This window comes from Leptodactylus fuscus, chromosome 6, assembly GCF_031893055.1.
Source record: "Leptodactylus fuscus isolate aLepFus1 chromosome 6, aLepFus1.hap2, whole genome shotgun sequence".
Lineage (NCBI taxonomy): Eukaryota > Metazoa > Chordata > Amphibia > Anura > Leptodactylidae > Leptodactylus > Leptodactylus fuscus.
Window position 1 is genome coordinate 159,492,679 of NC_134270.1, and position 22,754 is coordinate 159,515,432.

Below are 22,754 nucleotides of genomic sequence, written 5' to 3' on the forward strand. Positions count from 1 at the left end.
GCACCGAGTACCTCATACCTCCCCCTGATAATGTATTACACACATACAGAGGCACCGAGTACCTCATACCTCCCCCTGATAATGTATTACACATATACAGAGGCACCGAGTACCTCATACCTCCCCCTGATAATGTATTACACATATACAGAGGCACCGAGTACCTCATACCTCCCCCTAATAATGTATTACCCATATACAGAGGCACCCAGTACCTCATACCTTCGAGTACCTCATACCTCCCCCTGATAATGTATTACACATATACAGAGGCACAGAGTACCTCATACCTCCCCCTGATAATGTATTACACATATATAGAGGTAACGAGTACCTCATCGTGATACTATATCACTACATACAGAGGCACTGAGTACCTCATACCTCCCCCTGATACTCTATTACACATGTATAGAGGCACCTCATACTTCCCCGTGATACTATATTACACATAGAGGCACCGAGTACCTCATACCTCCCCCTGATACTATATCACTACATACAGAGGCACTGAGTACCTCATACCTCCCCCTGATACTCTATTACACATTTATAGAGGCACCTCATGCCTCCCTGTGATACTGTATTACACATATATAGAGGCACCGAGTACCTCATACCTCCCCCTGATACTATATCACTACATATAGAGGCACCTCATACCTCCCCGATACTATATTACATATATAAGAAGCACCCAGTACCTCATACCTCCCCCTGATACTATATTACATATAGAAGAGGCACCGAGTACCTCATACCTCCCCCTGATATTGTATCACACACATATAGAGGCACGAGTATGTCATACCTCTCCATGATACTATATTACATATATGAGGCACCGAGTACCTCATACCTCCCCCTGATATTGTATCACACACATATAGAGGCACGAGTATGTCATACCTCCCCATGATACTATATTACATATATGAGGCACCGAGCACCTCATACCTCCCCCTGATTCTGTAGTACACATGTATAGAGGCACCAAGTACCTCATACCTCACTCTGATACTATATCACTACAGAGGAGCTCATAGCTCCCCATGATACTATATCTCTACATATGGAGGCACCGAGTACCTCATACCTCCCCCTGATACTATATTACACATATATAGAGGCACTGAATACCTCATACCTCTCCCTGATACTATATTACACATATATAGAGGCACTGAATACCTCATACCTCTCCCTGATACTATATTACACATATATAGAGGCACTGAATACCTCATACCTCTCCCTGATACTATATTACACATATTTAGAGGCACTGAATACCTCATACCTCTCCCTGATTCTGTAGTACACATGTATAGCGGCACCAAGTACCTCATACCTCACTCTGATACTATATCACTGTCACATCAGTCACCACATATAGCGGCACTGCGTACCTTATACCTCCCTGTAAACCTATGGTACGGACACATCAGTCACCACATATAGAGGCACTGCGTACCTCATACCTCCCTGTAAACCTATAGCACTGACACATCAGTCACCACATACAGAGGCACTGCATACCTCATACCTCCCTGTAAACCTATAGCACTGACACATCAGTCACCACATATAGAGGCACTGCGTACCTCATACCTCCCTGTAAACCTATGGTACGGACACATCAGTCACCACATATAGAGGCACTGCGTACCTCATACCTCCTTGTAAACCTATGGTACGGACACATCAGTCACCACATATAGCGGCTCTGTGTACCTCATACCTCCCTGTAAACCTATAGCACTGACACATCAGTCACCACATATAGAGGCAAAGAGTACCTCATACCTCACCAGGATACTATATTACGACATATGAAGTCATTGTGTACCTCATACCTCCCTGTAACACTATAGTCCTGTCACCTCCCCAATGTAATAATGCTGTTGAACTGACATTAGTCAACAAAGTCAAAAAGAGGTACATACCTCATGCCTCCCCAATCATAATCCCTTCTCCGTGTTATTCCTTATAATTGCAGAGAGGCGCTGTGTTCCTCACCCTTCCCAGTGATGGTGACCGAGGACTGGAGGCATGAGGTACATAATTCACATTAACCCATTAGGGAGTGATATGAAGATGATAGTTGGGGTCACTTACGGACAGCAGTGTTATTATGGAAACATTATCTTTGTACCTACAGGTGTGTAATTCAGTAAGACAGCTTATACTACAGCAGGGGGAGGTACTGCTGCACCTCGTACCTCAATTACTATGTCCATATGTGGCTACACTATATTCTAATATCTTGTCCACTCGCTATGTGATCTTTGGTTCTGACTCATATTATGTGATACGTCATAAATATATATATATATGGGATGTCACTTCTGCTGGGGTAACCTGGTTGGTTGTTTTGGCTGATGGTACAGGTGGAGCAGGTGCGAGAGGCCTAATGGCCCCCAGAGCTGTGATAAGGAGCAGCGGTGATTTGTCTGTGTGTGTCACGTGTGTCTCCACCATCCCTGCCAGTCACCTGGGTTAAAGATCAACCAAAAGAGATGTCATCTGATGTCACCGCGAGGAACAGAGAACCTCACACTGAAGCGACAGGCGGACAGGTGAAAATGAGGCACAACAGGTGAGAACGAGCTTACACCGCAACATCTAGCACTATGTATAGTGGGATTATATACAGGACAGGTATAGGGGATATAGTCTGTAATGTGATTATATACAGGACAGGTATAGGGGATATAGTTTGTAGTGTGATTATATACAGGACAGGTATAGGGGATATAGTCTGTAATGTGATTATATACAGGACAGGTATAGGGGATATAGTCTGTAATGTGATTATATACAGGACAGGTATAGGGGATATAGTCTGTAATGTGATTATATACAGGACAGGTATAGGGGATATAGTCTGTAATGTGATTATATACAGGACAGGTATAGGGGATATAGTCTGTAATGTGATTATATACAGGACAGGTATAGGGGATATAGTTTGTAGTGTGATTATATACAGGCTGCCCAATACGTGTCCAGCTGTCACCAACTAAGAGGAAGATGAGACCCCACGGACTGTTACACCCTAAATCACCCACCACTTTCCCCCACAACCCCGACTCCCCCCCCCCCACCACTTTGCTATCTTTGGCAATGCCAAATATCTATTTGGACGTGCCAATAAAGTTTGTTTGATTTGATGTACAGGACAGGTATAGGGGATATACAGTAGTCTGTAGTGTGATTATATACAGGACAGGTATAGGGGATATAGTCTAGTGTGATTATATACAGGACAGGTGAGGACAAGCTTACACTGCAACATCTACCACTATGTATAATGTGATTATATAGAGGACAGGTGTAGGAGATATAAGTCTATAATGTGATTATATACAGGACAGGACCAGTTCAGGGGGATACAGTCTGTAATGTAATTATATATGGGATGGGTGTAGATGATACTCTCTGTTTTGATTATTTACAGGACAGGTGTGGGGTATAGATATAAAGTCTATGGTGTGTTTATATACGGGAAGATATAGTCTAGTGTGATTATATATAGGACAGGCATAGGGTATACTCCTACAGTATGGTTATATACAGGACGGGCATAATGGATACAAATGAAATCATATACAGGCTTGTGTATAAAGAATACAGACTATAGTGTGATCATATAGGTTGGATATAGAGGGATACACTCTATAGTGTAATTACACACAGAATAGATGTAGGGGATACAACCTGTAAGGGGATTATATATAGGATAAGCATGGAAAATATGGTCTACAGTGTGAGTATATACAAGACTGGTTTAGGAGTATGTAGTATGATTATACACAGGGCGGGTATAGGGGTCACAGTCCATAGTGTGATTATATACAGGACAGTTGTTATGCGTGCATATTTACTATTTGTAGGTGTGCACAGCTGACACGTCTTTGAGGCAGGACAGGGGTAGGGGTGTGCACCTTATTGTTGCTACAGGCCGGTGGTACAGGGTACAGTTGTTGTTGTGTGTTGGCCGTTTGGTTTTGCTCACACACAATTGCTCCTCCGCTCTGTAGCACGGCTGTAATCCTTATACCTCCGGGAGTGCTGCGATTATCCCCGGCCAGAGGGGCGGCAGCACTGGCGTCTTATATTCCATCTGCTCTCCAGCCACTCCTCCATGTATAATAAGGTGCAAGATGAAAGGAAGGACAGTAAGTAGCAGGAGGGGTGATTTCTGTACATATAGGGGTATTCATGGTGAGGGGTGTATACATGTGCTTGGTATTACAGGTCACCCTCCTGGGTATTATACAGCACAGTGTTCATCAGGTGTGCTTATTGTAGAGACATCATGGACTAGAGAAGCTTTACACAAAATCTGTAATGGCCATCCCTGCCCAGGTTAGCTTACAGTCTATAGAAGTACCCAGCTCAGTGCCCCAGACACCTCGCATATCCAGAATCAACGGGGTTAAAAGCAGCAGTGAAAGAGCTGGCAGCCTGGCACAGCACCGTGACCTACAGCACTGTGTACAGTCACAAACTCAGGAAATACGGGGCAATAACACAGGGGCTGCCGCGGGTAAATACCCCATGGCAGGGGCAGACCTTTGTGTAATACCTGATCCACATGTAAAGAACAGCTCTAAGCCGTGCACCACCAGCCGCAGGACAGCGGGCGACTCCAGGTAACTGCACAGCTGTTAGGAGCTAAACTGGAGGAAAGAGGGGGTTACAGGGAAATATGGGGTCCTACCATAATCCACAGCCCGCAACTCCTCTGCTGGTATTGGGGTGACCTACACTCCAAATCCTTCTTGAATTTTGAATGTGATCTACAGCTGCACCAAAGTCTTCTCATCTGCAGACCGTGGCATGTAGCGGTACCTGATGGTAAGAGATTACCCTTAAGTGGCTCCAAAATCGGGGCACAAAACCAGGACACAAAGGTCAAGACCAAGAACCACAGAGAACATAGGAGCTGGGAACAGAACTCTCATCAGGTACAGAACATGTCCAGAAGACATGGACAGATGAGAGAACATAGAAGAGAGGAGGGTGGAGGAAGCTGAGATACAGGGAGCTGTTTGATGGGGTCCTCATACTGGACATCTGTGGTCTTCTAGGATTTTTCAAGAATGATCTCCTTGTGTATAAAAGGTTTCAGAGCGGGAGGATGGAGATGAGAGCTGGGAGACTCACCTGCGGTATGTCATATCATGTGTGGGGCCCCGAGGGCCCTTGTTACTCCCCTGATACAATGTAACATATTTGTATCAGCTGGAGCCACAGCCCAGGGACTCCAGAAATCATCAGACTTTCTCTCCTTCCCATTGTCAGCATCTGAAAAAGCTCCTGGCCTTGTGAATCCCATCCATACACAGAGGTTCTTAATGTACATAGATGTAACTGTAACCAGCATACGGTGTCATAGAGTGAGTGTGTGCAGCGTGGTATAACAATGTGTACTAGAGTATAGCAGAGTGTGTGCAGCACTGTGTAATACTCTATATAGCAGGGTGCAGCTCGGTATAACAATGTGTATATGGATATAATAGAGTATAGCAGTGTGTCCACTGCCATATAGGAGTATAGCAGAGTGCAGAGCAGTATAACAATGTGTATATGGATATAATAGAGTATAGCAGTGTGTCCACCGCTGTATAAGAGTACAGCAGGGTGCAGAGCAGTATAACAATGTGTATGTGGGTATTATAGAGTATAGCAGAGTGTCCACTGCTGTATAGGAGTATAGCAGAGTGCAGAGCAGTATAACAATGTGTACGTGGGTATTATAGAGTATAGCAGAATGTGTACAGCACTGTATCAGTATAACAATGTGTATGTGGGTATTTTATAGAGTATAGCAGAATGTGTACAGCACCGTATAACACTGTATCTGTGTATAGCAGAGTGCAGAGCATTATAGCAATTTTTACATGGATATAATAGAGTATAGCAGAGTGTCCACCGCTGTATAGGAGTATAGCAGGGTGCAGAGCAGTATAACAATGTGTACGTGGATATAATAGAGTATAGCAGAGTGTGTACAGCACTGTATCAGTATAACAATGTATATGTGGGTATTATAGAGTATAGCAGAGTGTCCACCGTTGTACAGGAGAATAGCAGAGTGCAGAGCAGTATAACAATGTGTACGTGGGTATTACAGAGTATAGCAGAGTGCGTACAGCACCATGTAACACTGTATAAGTGTATAATAGATTGTATCCAACACCGTATCAGTATAACAATGCGTACGTGGGTATTATAGAGTATAGCAGAGTGTGTACAGCAGCATGTAACACTGTATATATGTATAATAGAGTATAGCAGAGTGCAGAGCATTTTAATGGGACGTTCACACTTCTGTTGTGTATGTCCATTGCTGTTATCTGCCATAGGATGACAACATCAGACTTTTACATCGATAATGACAGACACAGACGCCTTTGACCGTTCTCACTGACTCTAATGTAAATAACACAATGGACACTTTCTATTGTCATGTTTTTTACTTTTGTAATAGAATAAAAACTCCTTCCTGAGCCACTTTTATTACTGACAGAAAAAGCTTACATTGTGTTTTTTGACATGAGAGAGAATGGAGACGGACGTCAGACAGAGGGGGTTCCATCTTCATTCTACAATTACTGTCCGTTGTTCTCATCCTTTGATGGAGCACCGGACTGTAATAATGGTTAGGGCTGGGCGATAAAGTTTTGTTCGGGCTGAACACATCTGAATAGGAATTGTTCTTATACTCCGGGGTCTCATCAGAGATGAGTAACACAGTTTATTATGTCTGATCACCTCTAATCGATCATTCACTCAATGATACTTATACTACAGTCCTATGAAAAAGTTTGGGCACCCCTATTAATCTTAATCATTTTTAGTTCTAAATATTTTGGTGTTTGCAGCAGCCATTTCAGTTTGATATATCTAATAACCATTGGACACCGTAATATTTCAGGATTGAAATGAGGTTTATTGTACTAACACAAAATGTGCAATATGCATTAAACCAAAATTTGACCGGTGCAAAAATATGGGCACCTCAACAGAAAAGTGACTATTTAGTAGATCCTCCTTTTGCAACGATAACAGCTTCTAGTCGCTTCCTGTAGCTTTTAATCAGTTCCTGGATCTTGGATGAAGGGATTTTGGACCATTCCTCTTTACAAAACAATTCAAGTTCAGTTAAGTTTGATGGTCACCGAGCATGGACAGCCCGCTCTCAAATGATCTGAAAACAAAGATTGTTCAACATAGTTGTTCAGGGGAAGGATACAAAAAGTTGTCTCAGAGATTTAACCTGTCAGTTTCCACTGTGAGGAACATAGTAAGGAAATGGAAGACCGCAGGGACAGTTCTTGTTAAGCCCAGAAGTGGCAGGCCAAGAAAAATATCAGAAAGGCAGAGAAGAAGAATGGTGAGAACAGTCAAGGACAATCCACAGACCACCTCCAAAGAGCTGCAGCATCATCTTGCTGCAGATGGTGTCACTGTGCATCGGTCAACTATACAGCGCACTTTGCACAAATAGAAGCTGTATGGGAGAGTGATGAGAAAGAAGCCGTTTCTGCAAGCACGCCACAAACAGAGTCGCCTGAGGTATGCAAAAGCACATTTGGACAAGCCAGCTTCATTTTGGAAGAAGGTCCTGTGGACTGATTGAGTTGTTTGGTCATACAAAAAGACGTTATGCATGGCGTCCAAAAAAAAACTGCATTCCAAGAAAAACACTTGCTACCCACTGTAAAATTTGGTGGAGGTTCCATCATGCTTTGGGGCTGTGTGGCCAATGCCGGCACCGGGAATCTTGTTAAAGTTGAGGGTCGCATGGATTCCACTCAGTATCAGCAGATTCTTGAGAATAATGTTCAAGAATCAGTGACGAAGTTGAAGTTACGCCGGGGATGGATATTTCAGCAAGACAATGATCCAAAACACCGCTCCAAATCGACTCAGGCATTCATGCAGAGGAACAATTACAATGTTCTGGAATGGCCATCCCAGTCCCCAGACCTGAATATCATTGAACATCTTTGGGATGATTTGAAGCGGGCTGTCCATGCTCGGCGACCATCAAACTTAACTGAACTTGAATTGTTTTGTAAAGAGGAATGGTCCAAAATACCTTCATCCAGGATCCAGGAACTGATTAAAAGCTACAGGAAGCGACTAAAGGCTGTTATCTTTGCAAAAGGAGGATCTACTAAATATTAATGTCACTTTTCTGTTGAGGTGCCCAGACTTTTGCACCGGTCAAATTTTGGTTTAATGCATATTGCACATTTTCTGTTAGTACAATAAACCTCATTTAAGTCCTGAAATATTACTGTGTCCATCAGTTATTAGATATATCAAACTGAAATGGCTGTTGCAAACACCAAAATATTTAGAACTAAAAATGATTAAGATTAATAGGGGTGCCCAAACTTTTTCATAGGACTGTACTTATACTTTAAGAAGAGTAAGATTGTCTTTCAGCCATGATGTATGGTCAGTCATTTCTGGCTAGTTGCCTGGTCTGTTAGGTGTTACAATTCTGTAGCATTTTTCACCGTCCTGGTAAATAGATTGGTGAGAGTTTTCTTTGCTTCTTGTTTTGTTATAGATGAAAATATATCCAAAAACTTTCTGCCATTTATGGAGTCAGAGCTAGAACTGATTGTGGAAAAATAGAGGAGTCTGAGTCAGAGGATCACACTAGGTTTTGGCTGCCCGTCATTTGGATCCACATGTGGACCCAAAAGACGGAGAGCCCATCTGCTACAAAAACGGTTACTTGATCACTTCTCGGCCTTTTGTCTAAGATCAAGTATAGTATCTGTTCTCATCAGTTTAATACCTGATACGTCCCCTATCTGGGGACCATATACCATATATACTTGAGTATAAGCCGACCCGAATATAAGCCGAGGCCCCTAATTTTGCCACAAAAAACTGGGAAAACCTATTGACTCGAGTATAAGCCGAGGGGGGGGAAATGCAGCAGCTACTGGAAAATTTCAAAAATTAAAATGGTCAGAGTTTTTGGGTGCAGTAGATGCTGGGGAAGGGGAGGGGGTGTTTTGGTTGTCTGTCTGCCCCTTCCCTGAGCTTGAGGACTGTTTGTTTTTTTTCCCCCACTTGGAATTCAGTCTGGCTGACTATAGGGTATCTGCAGTGCTCCTATTAACCCCTTCCTGACAGAACAGGAGCACTGCAGATCCCCTATATTCAGTAGACCGGGCATGTGTATGTGTTTCACAGTCATTTTCTATTTTTATATGTATTCTAGGGAAAGGAGGGATTTACAACTTATATTTTTTTATTTTTTTTAAAGCTTCCTTTTTTCCCCACTATTTTATGGGAGATTCTATACATTGATATTGCAGCTGGTCATAGACCCCCCCCCCCCCCATTAAAAAAAAATAATAATACAAATTTTTTTTATTTGCTGACTCGAGTATAAGCCGAGGGGTGCTTTTTCAGCACAGAAACTGTGCTGAAAAATTCGGCTTATACTCGAGTATATACGGTATTAAGTGGATTTTTCGAACAGGGAGATAGAAATAGAACTTGCTCTGTCCACTCCATGCATTGACCTGGTATTGCAGTATCTCCAGGACTGGTGCACCCCTTCCTAAAAAAACAGTTACTTGACATATACTGTATTCATAGACTTTAATGGGGTCCGTTGGGTTTTTGACAGTTTTATACGGAACCTGGTGGAGAGAAAATTCCTCCGTGTAGGACTTTTCTCTTTGCTGATTTTAGAAGGAATCTGCGGCGGAGTCTTCAACGCAGCCTTACTGAATCTTTAGCCCTGACGTGTACATGGGTATAATAGCGTACAGAACCTCATCGCATTGTGCACCTGGGATATTATATAGACTAGCAGGTTGCAGAACTTCATAATATTGTGTAACCTGTGATATTACATTGTGTTTCAGAGTGTAATAGCTCATAGCATTATGTACCTGTGATATTATATAGTGTAGTAGAATGCAGCACCTCATAGCATTGTATACTTGGGATATTCTATAGTCTAGCAGAGTGTAATAGCTCATAACATTATATACCCGTGATATTATATAGTAGAATGCAGCACCTCATAGCATTCTGTACCTGATATATGATGTAGTCTAGCAGTAGGGCTGCATTTGCTATGAGGCGAGATGAACATCACGCCTCAGGTGGCAGGTCGGATGCAGACAGATAGCGCCAAGCTGCACCACTGCCTACACCTGAGCCGGGACCTGTACATTTCCACTGGCCTCCAGTAGAAATATATAGCATAGAAGATGCAGGGCGCTTATTTTTTCCAAATGAGGGAACATTCTAATGGGGTGGGGGACACGATTTTTTTTTTTGCCTCAGGCAGCAGATGACCTAGTATCAGCCCTTTCTAGCAGGGTGTAGCACCTCATAGCATTGTGTACATGGGTATAATAGAATCTTGCAGAGTATAATTGGCAATATCTGTAAAACGCTGCAGAATATGTTGGTGCTATAAGTAAGAAAAATAATTGATGAGAATATTTTTTTGAAGACAGTTGTCCTGACTGCAGACTATACAGGGGGTTAGTTACTTCTACAGAGGCAGCCTTGGGGACATGACTTCCGTTTTTGACTCTGGTAGGAGCTGTTCCCTGGTTACATTGTGTTTGCTGTGTAAATATCCAGTATGATTTGATAGTAACACCTCAATCCTACGAGCAGGGAAAGTGCTGCAGTGTGTAAGGGGGGAGAGCCGACAATGGGGTTCAGGATTGCATATGCAATGCATTTATGGTGTTACCCCAGTGAAGGAGTAAGGTTGGCGGAGACCTCGTTCCATCTTGAGCATCCAGACCCCCTATAACAACCACATATAATTAGTAACATCATACGAAGGGTGCCGAGCGTATACTCTTCACAAGTCAAAAATAAAGTTTATACTGCCCGTAGATCTAATTTCTGTGAATTATCTGCAGTACCAGACACCGCCATGTACAGGAGGAGTGCTGTATCTGGACAACAGCTTTTAAAGAAACACAGAACCACCAAAGGATAGTCCAACTCAACTAAAACCTCCCAAAGGAAAATTCTGCATAGTGGAATCTCCCAGGTGAGTATCTGGTGATGTCGCTGCAGGGGGCAAATACTTTCAGCCCATGCTCTATTGCTTCATATGTGACCAGTGTTACCTGCACAGATTTTGTACTTTGAGCTCTTTCATAATAGAAAATCTCTTGTGGATGAGTGTCAGATAAGAGAGACTCTGCGGTCACTGTCAGCGAACAAGGGACACCACTGTGACACCCGTCACCGTACAGACTGGGAACATGAAGGAAAAATCTAATATTAGTGATCACTAGAGACAGAGCAAAGATCATAAATATAATCTATATAGAGCCTATACTATGAGAATACACCATCGTAATCCCCACCACCCTGAGGAGCCATCACCAACATTATGACCACCACCACCCTGAGGAGCCATCACCCACATTATGACCACCACCCTGAGGAGCCATCACCCACATTATGACCACCACCCTGAGGAGCCATCACCCACATTATGACCACCACTCTGAGGAGCCATCACCCTCATTATGACTGCCACCCTGAGGAGCCATCACCCACATTATGACCACCACCACCCTGAGGAGCCATCACCCACATTATGACCACCACCCTGAGGAGCCATCACCCACATTATGACCACCACCCTGAGGAGCCATCACCCACATTATGACCACCACTCTGAGGAGCCATCACCCTCATTATGACCACCACCACTCTGAGGAGCCATCACCCTCATTATGACCACCACCCTGAGGAGCCATCACCCACATTATGACCACCACTCTGAGGAGCCATCACCCTCATTATGACCACCACCACTCTGAGGTGCCATCACTACCATAATCATCATCATCTCCACCATCCTGAGGGCTCCATCACCCATATAATGACCAGCACCACTATGAGGAGCCATCACACCATCATATCATCAGCACCATCATCATCGTTACCACTCTGAGGAGACTGATCTTCATTATCACCCTCGGCAGCTATCTCTACCATAATAATCAACACCATCATTGCCACTCTAAGGAGCCATCACCACCATTATCTTATGCTTTTATTATTTATATTAAGCACCTTCAGATTTTGTCGCAGGGACCCTTCTGATCCTCCTGTTTATCTTCTAGCTGACCCTAAAACGCTCCTTGCTCTGCTTAAGGAACACTGAACCTGAACTTCTCTCTCAATCTATTGTTCCCTATTAACCATTTCAGGCTGAGGAGAGGTGTATACAATCCATTGTTTTCTGTTATCAGCAATTTCTGGCTGGGGAGAGGTGAATGCAATCTATTGATCCCTGATATTAGTCATCTGTTATCTCCCCTGACTCTAAGGGCTCATTCACATCTGCGCCCGGGAGTCCGTTCTGCAGGTTTCCGTTTCCTGCACAAAACTGGGCAGGAGATGGAAACCTGTTGGCATCTTTTCAAACCCATTCATTTTAATGGAATTGAAAAGTGTCCGGCCGTGAGCGCCGGTGAGAGTTTTATGGTCTCTGCGGCGAAACCATTTTTTTAAAACCGGACACAGAGTTGGACATGCAGTACTCTGTGTCCGGTTTAAAAAAAAAACGGTTTTGCCGCGGAGAGCATAAAATGTTCACCGGCGCTTATGGCTGGACTCAGCATGACAGGTTTCCGTCTTCTGCATGCACAAGACGGAAACCTGAGAACGGAGACTAGACGCTGGTGTGAACCCAGCGTTACCTGCGTCGTTCCTTCTTGACCTCTGCTGTTGTCAGTGCAGGCCTACCTCGCTTACTACACCTGCTGTCTTATCTAAGAGTTAGGGTGAATTCACACTGAGTAAACGCTAGCTTATTCTGAACGTAAAACACGTTCAGAATAAGCGGCGTCTAAAGCAGCTCCATTCATCTCTATGGGAGCCGGCATACGAGCGCTCCCCATAGAAATGAATGGGCTGCTTCTTTCACTCCGTGCAGTCCCATTGAAGTGAATGGGGAGTGCCGGCGTGTACGCTCCGGCATGAGCAGAGCTTGCCGTATACGCCGGCACTCCCCATTCACTTCAATGGGACTGCACGGAGTGAAAGAAGCAGCCCATTCATTTCTATGGGGAGCGCTCGTATGCCGGCTCCCATAGAGATGAATGGAGCTGCTTTAGACGCCGCTTATTCTGAACGTGTTTTACATTCAGAATAAGCTAGCGTTTACTCAGTGTGAATTCACCCTTACTTAGCGTTTAGAGGCCTTGTTAATTGGGTACCACATTCAGGAGCTTTCTCAGAAGGAGAAAACTAAGAACTACAGAGTCTACCGAAAGTATTCGGCCCCCTTGAACTTTGCAACCTTTTGTACATTTTCAGGCTTCAAACATAAAGATATCAAATTTTAATTTTTTTGGGAACAACAAGTGGGACACAATTGTCAGGTGGAACGAAATTTATTGGATTTTTAAACTTTTTTAATAAATAAAAAACTGAAAAGTGGGGCGTGCAAAATTATTCGGCCCGCTTGCGTTAATACTTTGTAGCGCCACCTTTTGCTGCGATTACAAGTCTCTTGGGGTTTGTCTCTATCAGTTTTGCACATCGAGAGACTGAAATTCTTGCCCATTCTTCTTTGCAGAACATCTGGAGCTCAGTGAGGTTGGATGGAGACGTTTGTGAACAACAGTTTTCAGCTCTTTCCACAGATTCTCCATTGGATTCAGCTCTGGACTGTGACTTGGCCATTCTAACACCTGGATACGTTTATTTGTGAACCATTCCATTGTAGATTTTGCTTTATGTTTTGGATCATTGTCTTGTTGGAAGATAAATCTCCATTCCAGTCTCAGGTCTTTTGCAGACTCCAACAGGTTTTCTTCCAGAATGGTCCTGTATTTGGCTCCATCCATCTTCCCATCAATTCTAACCATCTTCCCTGTCCCTGCTGAAGAAAAGCAGGTCCAAACCATGATGCTGCCCCCACCATGTCTGACAGTGGGGACGGTGTGTTCAGGGTGATGAGCTGTGTTGCTTTTACGCCAAACATATTGTTGTGCATTGTGGCCTAAAAGTTGGATTTTGATTTCATCTGAGCAGCGCCCCTTCTTCCACATGTTTGGGGTCTCCCAGGTGGATTGTGGCAAATTTTACACAAGACTTTTTATGGATATCTTTGGCTTTCTTCTTGCCACTCTTCCATAAAGGCCAGGTTTGTGCAGTATACGACTGATTGTTGTCCTATGGACAGAGTCTCCATGTACCTCAGCTGTAGATCTCTGCAGGTCATCCAGACTGATCATGGGCCTCTTGGCTGCATTTCTGATCAGTCTTCTCCTTGTTTGAGATGAAAGTTTAGAGGGACGGCCGGGTCTTGGTAGATTTGCAGTGCTCTGATACTCCTTCCATCTCAATACGATTGCTTGCACAGGGCTCCTTGGGATGTTTAAAGCTTGGGAAATCTTTTTGTATCCAAATCCGGCTTTAAACTTCTCCACAACAGTATCTCGGACCTGCCTAGTGTGTTCCTTGGTCTTCATGATGCTCTCTGTGCTTTAAACAGACCCCTGAGCCTATCACAGAGCAGGTGCAGTTATACGGAGACTTGTTACAGGTGGATTCTATTTATCATCAGTCATTTAGGACAACATTGGATCATTCAGAGATCTGAACTGAACTGAACCGAGTGAGTTTGCTGCACTGAAAGTAAAGGGGCCAAGTAATTTTGCACGCCCCACGTTACAGTCTTTTATTTGTTAAAGTTTAAAATATCCAATAAATTTTGTTCCACTTCACAATTGTGTCCCACTTGTTGTCGTTGATTCTTCCCCAAAATATTCAATTTGATATCTTTGTTTGAAGCCTGAAATGTGGAAAAAGGTTGAAAAGTTCAGGGGGCCGAATACTTTCGCAAGGCACTGTAGCTTAGACTACCTAAATACTATACAGAAGAGTATGGAATTTACAGGGGTGAAATTTATGGATTATAGGTGGAGCTGCTCCTGTAGGGAGGACATTTGCAAGGTGGTACACGTCACATGACTACAGAAGGTACTCCTAGAGTGTCCTGTAACTTGGTACTGGAGGAATTTGGGTTGGAGTTGGGTTATATTATGATACAATGTGTTATATAACATATAGAAATTTACCATACAGAGTTTTCCTATAATAATCCCTGTCCTCTGCCCCTGCAGTGACTGATGAGAGACCACGAAACACAAGGACACGGCGCTGAGACATGCAGCTGACAATGAATTCATCTGAGGACTTCCACCGTAGTAAGTGCTCTACATATATGTACTTGCTCCAGAAACTTGGTTGTCAACCAATATGGCCAGTGTCTCCGTTTATAGATAGGATGTTACCCAACTACCCAAAGTAGTCTGCCCACTCCTGCAGTGATGAAGAGGATGTATCCCTGCATAGCTTGGAACATTGTACATTCATTATCTGGAAAAGCTGGATGACCACCCCCATGAGAACTGTGCTAATGACATATTTTTAATGTTACATGTGCCGCCATCTATTAGATCATAAGGGTCTCTGTATGGGGGAGATTAGGGGACCCCAGGATCATTGTTAGAGAATGCAATGCAGCCCAGTATCTACTCCTCTTCCCCTAGAATGTGAAGTAACCGTTGTGGTGACACATGTTGATCTGTTCCCTAGATGAGGAAGGCTGGCAGAATTCAGTCATCATCATTCCGGCGTTGCTGTCAGGCTCCACCCTCATTGTGGTTGCCGTTATCTTATGGAAGTCAATTCGCAGGAAGAGAGACAAAAGAAAAGAATCAAAAGACAACATGAGAGGTAGACTCCTTCAGTTATAGTAATATATATACTGTACTGTTCACTCTAACGTTGATATATACTGTGAAGTTCACTCTGGAATTGATCTATACTGTACTGTGCGTTTTAAAGAATAGACTTACTATGCACCTTGGAGTGGATATGTAGTGTGTTTTACCTCTGGAGTGGCTATATAGTGTACTTTGCACCCCGGAGTGGCCATATTCTCTTCTGTGCACACTGAAATGCATAGATACAGTACTATGCGCTTTGGAGTGGATATATACTGTACTGTGAGCTCTGGGGTGGATATATATCAGCAGTCAACAAATCCATGGCTCCCTGGAATGACAACTTCCACCTTGGCACAGTGCGCTTTATAACTGATGGTCGATCACCCACCCCTGTCAGCCTCCAGGACTCACAGACACCAATCCCATCCATAACTTAGCCGCGGGTGGAGGACCATGTAACTGTTTGTCAAGTACAATCACATGATCCTCCACCCGCTGCTAAATTAGGGATCGATGTCCTCTGGATTGGGGGAGCGATCATCAGTAATAAAGCACAGGGCTCCCAAGTGGAAATACAGAAACATTAAATGTAGGATGATATGGGGCATCATGATGTGTATAGGGGGCAACTGTAGGGAATTATACTGTATATATATGGGGCCTAGCATTCTGCCACTGAAAATAGCACAGCATACCGCCCAATAGTGTCAATTTTTTTTAATTTTAATCTGGAATGGAAGCCTCTAAGGCTAGGTTCACATCTGCTTTGGAGACCATCACAGTGTCCTTTGTAAACTGTCACATGAAAACATCCTACAAGTTTGACTTAAATCAGCACACCGTGCAAAAACTGTTGCCTACTCCTGGTGTATACTGTTCTTCTAGAGGGGATATATACTGTACTCTGCACTCAGGAATGAAGCACAGAGGTTCGAATTAAGCCAAAGGCATCATCTGCAAGGACTTTGTATGTTCTCTCCGTGTTTCCGATGGTTTCCTCCGGGTACTCCAGGTTACTTCCCACAATCCATAGACATTCTGATAGGGAATTTAGATTGTGGTATATACTATATTGCACAGTATAGAGTGGATATACAGCATACTCTTAGATCTGGGGTGGGTATATACAGTACTGTGTGCTTTGTAGAGCGGGTATGTACTGTACTGTGCACCCTGGAATAGATATATATTACTCTGTGTACTCTGGAGTGGATATATGCTGTACTGTGCACTCTGGAGTGTGGGCATATTGTGGGTGCTCTGGTTTTGATATGTACTGTCCTATTTGTGCTGGAGCTATATACTGTAATCTACACTCAGGACTGTCTGTATATACTGTATTGTTCAGTCTGTAGTGTTTATGTGTACTCTGGAGTGTGTGTATATACTGTATTGTGTGCCCTGGAGTGTGTATATATACTGCACTGTGTGCTTTGGAGTGGATAGAAGTAATCTTTGTTCTTTTTTCCCCTTGCTAGACATAGACGGAGAATGGGCAGTGAATGCCGCCGGGGTCTATGAGAATTCACTGGACACCCCAGATCCCATCCTGGAGAAGAAGCAGCTGTCTGGAGACTGGACGGTGGAGCACAAAGTGTTTATATGTAATGGTCACTTTGGTCCTATTAGTCATGCAGTGCTATGCCGCTCAGGGGTGACAGAGGACAGACAATATGTCGTCCTGAAGGAGCTGTCTGGTAAGTGGAGCATGGCTGGATGAATGACCCACTATAAGAAGAAGGGCACAGGTTGACATGTGTTTCCCCCCCACCCCCCTCTTTATTGCCGTGTGTCTTCTGTAGAGCATTGCAGCCCCGGAGAAGTACAGGATTTCATCGACTCCATGAAGTTTTATGTGCAAGTCTGTAACCACGACAATCTGGTGACAATGCTGTGGTGTCAGACTGAGAGGAGACCCCCGAGTCTCATCATGAAGGCCATGTCCTATGGAAACCTGCTCACCTTCCTCAGGAGCTCGCATGAGGTAGTGTGTGTGAACTAAGATTAACTCCACAGACATGAGGTCATATCAGTACAGGAGGGTAATAAGTGCCCTATAGATACGTAGTATAACACAGGGAGATGTCTACACTACCTGTCACTCATCCCATTCAAGAACACTACAGACAACCTCTCCCTAGTCTGAATCCATGATAAGGCTGGACCGGGCCTTTTTAACTATAGGGTGAGTAATGTACTTGCAGTGGGCCCTTTGGCAGCGGGGGGCCTACTCTCAGTCTAACAGCTCTATCTACGTCAGCCGTGTGCGCCACCATTCAGGCATTGACTAGAACCATCTTATGCAAGGAGGTGCGATTAGCACTACGTAGCACTAGAGTCGGAGCCTGGAAGAAGCAGTCTAGGAATAGGGCAAGGTGAGCATGGTTATTTTCATATAATGTATTATATTGTATGATGGTCCATTGGGGGCATCTTAATATGTAATGGATATGACATAAATGTCCCAACTGGGAATATGCCTAAATATGACAGATACTCTGGGACACTCGTGTATATTTGCATGCCCTATCTGTACATGTCTGCCTCTCATCATAGGGTCTATGATCAGGTGATGTCAGTCTCTTTTTCCTAATAATATGTGGATATCTCATATTTAGGGCGTGGAAGCTGCGGAAGGGAGGACGCCCACGATCACTGAGAAAGACGTCTATTCAATGGCTTCACAAGTGGCCAGTGGGCTGGTAGGTTACAGCAGACGACTAATTGTGGGACATAGCAATAGGACCGGGCTGAATAATATACCCCAGGGCAGACAGAACCCTATACTGAACCCTAGGAATTGAATGGTCAAGTGAGAGTGACTTTGACAACAACTCATTCTATAAAATACAGTAGGTACAGTAACTGTGTGAATGGAGGCAGGGGTCTGGACTAAGGGTCAGAGAGGTCTGAATAGGGGGACAGACGTCTGGAGGATTGGACAAGAAATGGGGGGAGGGTCTGAAAAGGGTTTATTTTTTTTGACAGGCCACTCGGAGCCTACTTTTGCCTCCATATTTGTAACTGGTGTTGGGAATATGTGTAACTTATAATACATGTAATAGATATCTCATACATGTGGAACCTTCCCTCCTAGGAATATCTGTCAGGGACTCATGATCTGATCCATGGCTATGTGGCTGCGTGTAACGTTCTTGTTCATGAGGATCTGACCGTCCAACTCTGCGGTCTAGATCTGGCCGCCATACAGTATAGGACTGGATCCATCCCAAGACGGAGAGCTGCCCAGGTGCCCATAAAGTGGCAGTCGCCAGAGAGGCTTAAGGGAGCGGACATTACAGAGAAGAGTGATGTGTGAGTGTCCAGTAAGAAGTAGTGGGATCAGCGGGGATGCTGTCATAGTCTCACCATGTCGTCTATTCTCACAGGTGGTCATTTGGGATCTTGCTGTATGAGATGGTGACAGTAGGTAAGTGGTCGGCAGCCATGACACCTGTCAGTCCTTGTATTTATATTTACATTACATTTACCTCCATATGTGACTAATATCGACTCTTATAACGGTCCTGCATGGAGACCATACCACGGTAACTGACTGACATAATATCTGTGCTGTGGACTTACTGGCCCTTTAAGATCTGAAGAATCAGCACGAGCCATCATAAAACACAGTGACCCCTGAGCCTGACGTGTCCTGTAGATTACACTGAGGGTATCAGAGTCAGGGACAAGGTGCGCACTGTCCTTAGTACTGATTAATTATTCCCGTTTGAGGTCGAGTTCACACTAATGATGGTGTCCGCTCAGAAGCTGTCTGTTTAAAAAACGGACACCTATCATAATGGACACAAACAGACAGTAACTGATGGCTGAGATAAAATCCCATTGAAAATAATGGAATTTGTGTGCGTTGCTAAAATCTTATATGGACAATAGCCACGGACACTGCTGAGCAGACACCAACGGTAGCGTAAATGCCCCCCCCCCCCCCCCCCCCCCCAATAATGTCCGGACCAGGGACAGTGACACACAATCCGATATAGCTCCTCCAAATACCCAAACACCACTCTGATACTTTTTGGCCCCCATACTGTTTATAGTGCTTCTCAGGACATCGCTATCATAATAAAATAATATATCCCCCTGACAACCGATACACCGTATTTACCACACAAGCAGACGTGATCATAAAGGGGACATTCACACTCTCATCCACACTCACCTATCACACTACAAAGGACTGAAGCGAGCACTAAAATATTAATAATTTTATTTATATATATTTATTTATATTTATAAGCCCTTTACACATCAGAGGACACATGCACAGACAATATTAGACATTACAATATAACAAAATAATTAACATATGAAACAATAGTAGTGAGGGCCATGACTGCAAGAGTCTATGAAGAAATAGCGGTGACGCAAGAGGTAAGAGGGCTTGTATAGTACAATGGTCCAGCCATATTCTAATAAATCAGGTCATATAAGTGAAGCCGGTGTGTGTGAATATACAGATACTAAGTGTATGGAGTACAGGGTAACTTCTGGCTGGAACAATTACACCTGCGCACAAATAGTTGCCACCATCCAGCACTTTCTATAGGCGAGACTCCAATATACCCAGACCACTCATAGGTGGCAAACAAAAGTTATCAAGGCTAAGCAGTATTTCCTCCCTTCAGAATTGTGGAGACGTTTAGAGCCAAGGACAACATTGTTAAATCATAGACATAGTACACACAAGAAGTACAGTGCTTAACAAGAAAAGATGTAATAAAGAGACATAAATACAAGCAAGCCATATAAAATATATAGGGAGTGACATAAAAACAGACCCGTTCTTAAGCCTGGCCGCTGGAGAACGGCGGAAGAATTTGGAAAGGTCTACATGCTGGGCTGTGTCTCCAAGATTTGACACTGAGTTCAGGAACATCATTCCTTTTTGACAGACCCCTAACCCCAGCTTTCTACCTGGAACCTCCCACCTGTGACTGGGCGGGCTAATGGTAATCGTCCACAGAGATATGACATATTTTCAGATTACGCCATAACTTGCCGTGGATGCATCCTGTGGAAGGGAGTTGAAATTACAACACAAATCAGACCCATGCCAAGACGTACCCACTACGAGGAACAAAATCCACCCACCCACTACAAGAAACAGGAACCATAACCTGAAAAAATAGGTACAACATATTTTATAACACAGTATGCGGTGTACATAGTTCATCACAGTTCTGTTTCCCAATGTTGCTATATGGGTGCAGTGCACATACAGTATTACTCCAGCTATTGGGAGTTGTAGTGTCAAAGTGGCTGGACAGTTGCAGGGTGACATTACAATTACCCACCAAGTGTCTGTAGCATAAACCTCTCATCTGTGTGTGTTATCGTAACCTTAATTTGTCATTCCTATAGGTTCTCCCCCATATCCTGATCTGGAACCTTCTCAGCTGATCTCAAAACTACAGAAGAATTACAGAATGGAGCGACCTGCACTGTGTGTACAACAACTGTAAGTGCTACAAAGGGGAGAACACACCGTGGTGTGAGACCCTCAGCATAGTCAGGATAACTGAAGGGAACACATTGCCAAATCTGTGAGTGTAAGGTCTTCTCCTGGCCTGGGGCACCCTCAAGGATTAGCTGGGAAGATCCCAGTCACCATTCACATACCATGGGATCAGCTCATGGATGAGAATGAAGGTGAGGGGGAGCCATTCTGTATATACAACAGCTCTGTGGTCTCCTATCGTAATCCGGACTGGGACAAGATTGTCAGCTCTTTTGTCTCCTACTATAATAATCAGGACTGGGGTGGGGGTTCATTACATTTTCGGTGTCGCATGTAATTCTTTCAGTGTTGATCACAGATGTAGTTTTTAGTCATTAGTGTCCACCAGGTGGCAGCAGAGGGCTGCAGCAGTATCTTATAATGGCATGATGGTGGTTGTGGTATAGAGGATATAATAGTAGTAGTATTTCTCCCTGTTCATACGTTTCTACCACCTTGTGACTCATTCTCAATTGTCATATGGTAAGGGCGATTTACCCTACAGATTACAGAAGTAAGTGGAGAATGGTGAGAACCCATAAATCTCCAGCAGATGTGACCCTTGGTTAAAGTGCCCAGAGTATGAATTAGGGGAAACTGTATTGCCACTGATAGGGGTCTATAGACAGGTAAAAGCCTTGCCCTCCTAACCTCTCCCCCAAGGGTTGCAGTTTCAGGGTGAAGGTGTCAGTGACCTCTGGATGTGATGCTTATGAGCAGGAGATATCCAGAGTCCTGGTCAGCGTCTTGTCCATAGGGCTGTCATGTAGACAGTCTTTATGTGAACAGATAATGGTGGAGTCTGCTAGTGAAACCTATAATCTCTATGGCCTCTGACGGCTGTCAGTGAATGGACCTTACGTTGACCTCATTCAGAGGCTGTGATGATCTATATTTTAGGTGGGCATAGAGGTGTGCAGGTTTGTAAGTGAATTTCTGAGAGTATATGAGAAGTATTGGTGCACAGGTTGGTACATTCTGTGTATTCATCATCCTCCATGTTTGTATACTGACTGCTTCTTGTGATCTTGCAGGTATGAAGTGATGACCAACTGCTGGCAGTGGGAGGCGCCACTGAGACCTTGCTTCACAGATGTGGTAAAGCAGCTTCAGAATGCCACTGACCGGGCCAATGGACATACCCCTCTGATAGCCATTGACACTCTCAGCTGGGAGGAGTACCTGCGTGTGGCTGGAATTCCTTCATGATGTCTCCAGCAACTGACTGTGAAGGCCTAAAGACTTATTGGAGGTAGAAGGGGATGTGCAAACTGAGCTGTGGGGATATCAGCACCCTTGACCTATGCCCACCCCCCTCTTGTCTTATAGAATGTACATACTGGATGTGTCTGCTTGTAAGAAATATATTTATGACATGGAATAAAGATACTGAGAAATGCAAAGTTGTCACAGTGTAGAAGGAGATGGAGCTACAAATAAGGCAAGACAAG

At 43.9% G+C, this 22,754-nt stretch overlaps 1 protein-coding gene and 2 pseudogenes across 2 annotated transcripts; all 3 read left to right on the forward strand.

The window, feature by feature from the left end:
* Nucleotides 1-2,409: 2,409 nt before the first annotated feature.
* On the forward strand, nucleotides 2,410-22,684 carry LOC142208955 (tyrosine-protein kinase STYK1-like). 2 transcript variants are annotated; one of them, XM_075277853.1, is made up of 10 exons: nucleotides 2,410-2,599; nucleotides 15,174-15,257; nucleotides 15,649-15,789; nucleotides 17,261-17,479; nucleotides 17,585-17,766; nucleotides 18,401-18,484; nucleotides 18,880-19,097; nucleotides 19,172-19,212; nucleotides 21,168-21,264; nucleotides 22,338-22,684. In XM_075277853.1, the coding sequence occupies exons 2-10, from the start codon at nucleotides 15,218-15,220 to the stop codon at nucleotides 22,510-22,512; spliced, it is 1,197 nt and encodes a 398-aa protein (XP_075133954.1). In that variant the 5' UTR covers nucleotides 2,410-2,599; nucleotides 15,174-15,217; the 3' UTR covers nucleotides 22,513-22,684. The 2 variants fall into 2 exon arrangements, with proteins under 2 accessions (XP_075133954.1, XP_075133955.1); XM_075277854.1 differs by lacking the exon at nucleotides 2,410-2,599 and adding an exon at nucleotides 11,048-11,071.
* LOC142210907 (U2 spliceosomal RNA) lies at nucleotides 8,768-8,888 on the forward strand (annotated as a pseudogene).
* On the forward strand, nucleotides 9,442-9,603 carry LOC142210920 (U2 spliceosomal RNA; annotated as a pseudogene).
* Nucleotides 22,685-22,754: the final 70 nt, after the last annotated feature.

Coding starts and splice junctions, on each gene's coding strand:
- LOC142208955 (XM_075277853.1), top strand. CDS start 15,218: ATGCAGCTGACAATGAATTCATCTGAGGACTTCCACCGTA. Junction 15,790..17,260: donor ATCAAAAGACAACATGAGAG/GTAGACTCCTTC, acceptor TCCCCTTGCTAG/ACATAGACGGAGAATGGGCA. Junction 17,480..17,584: donor CGTCCTGAAGGAGCTGTCTG/GTAAGTGGAGCA, acceptor TGTCTTCTGTAG/AGCATTGCAGCCCCGGAGAA.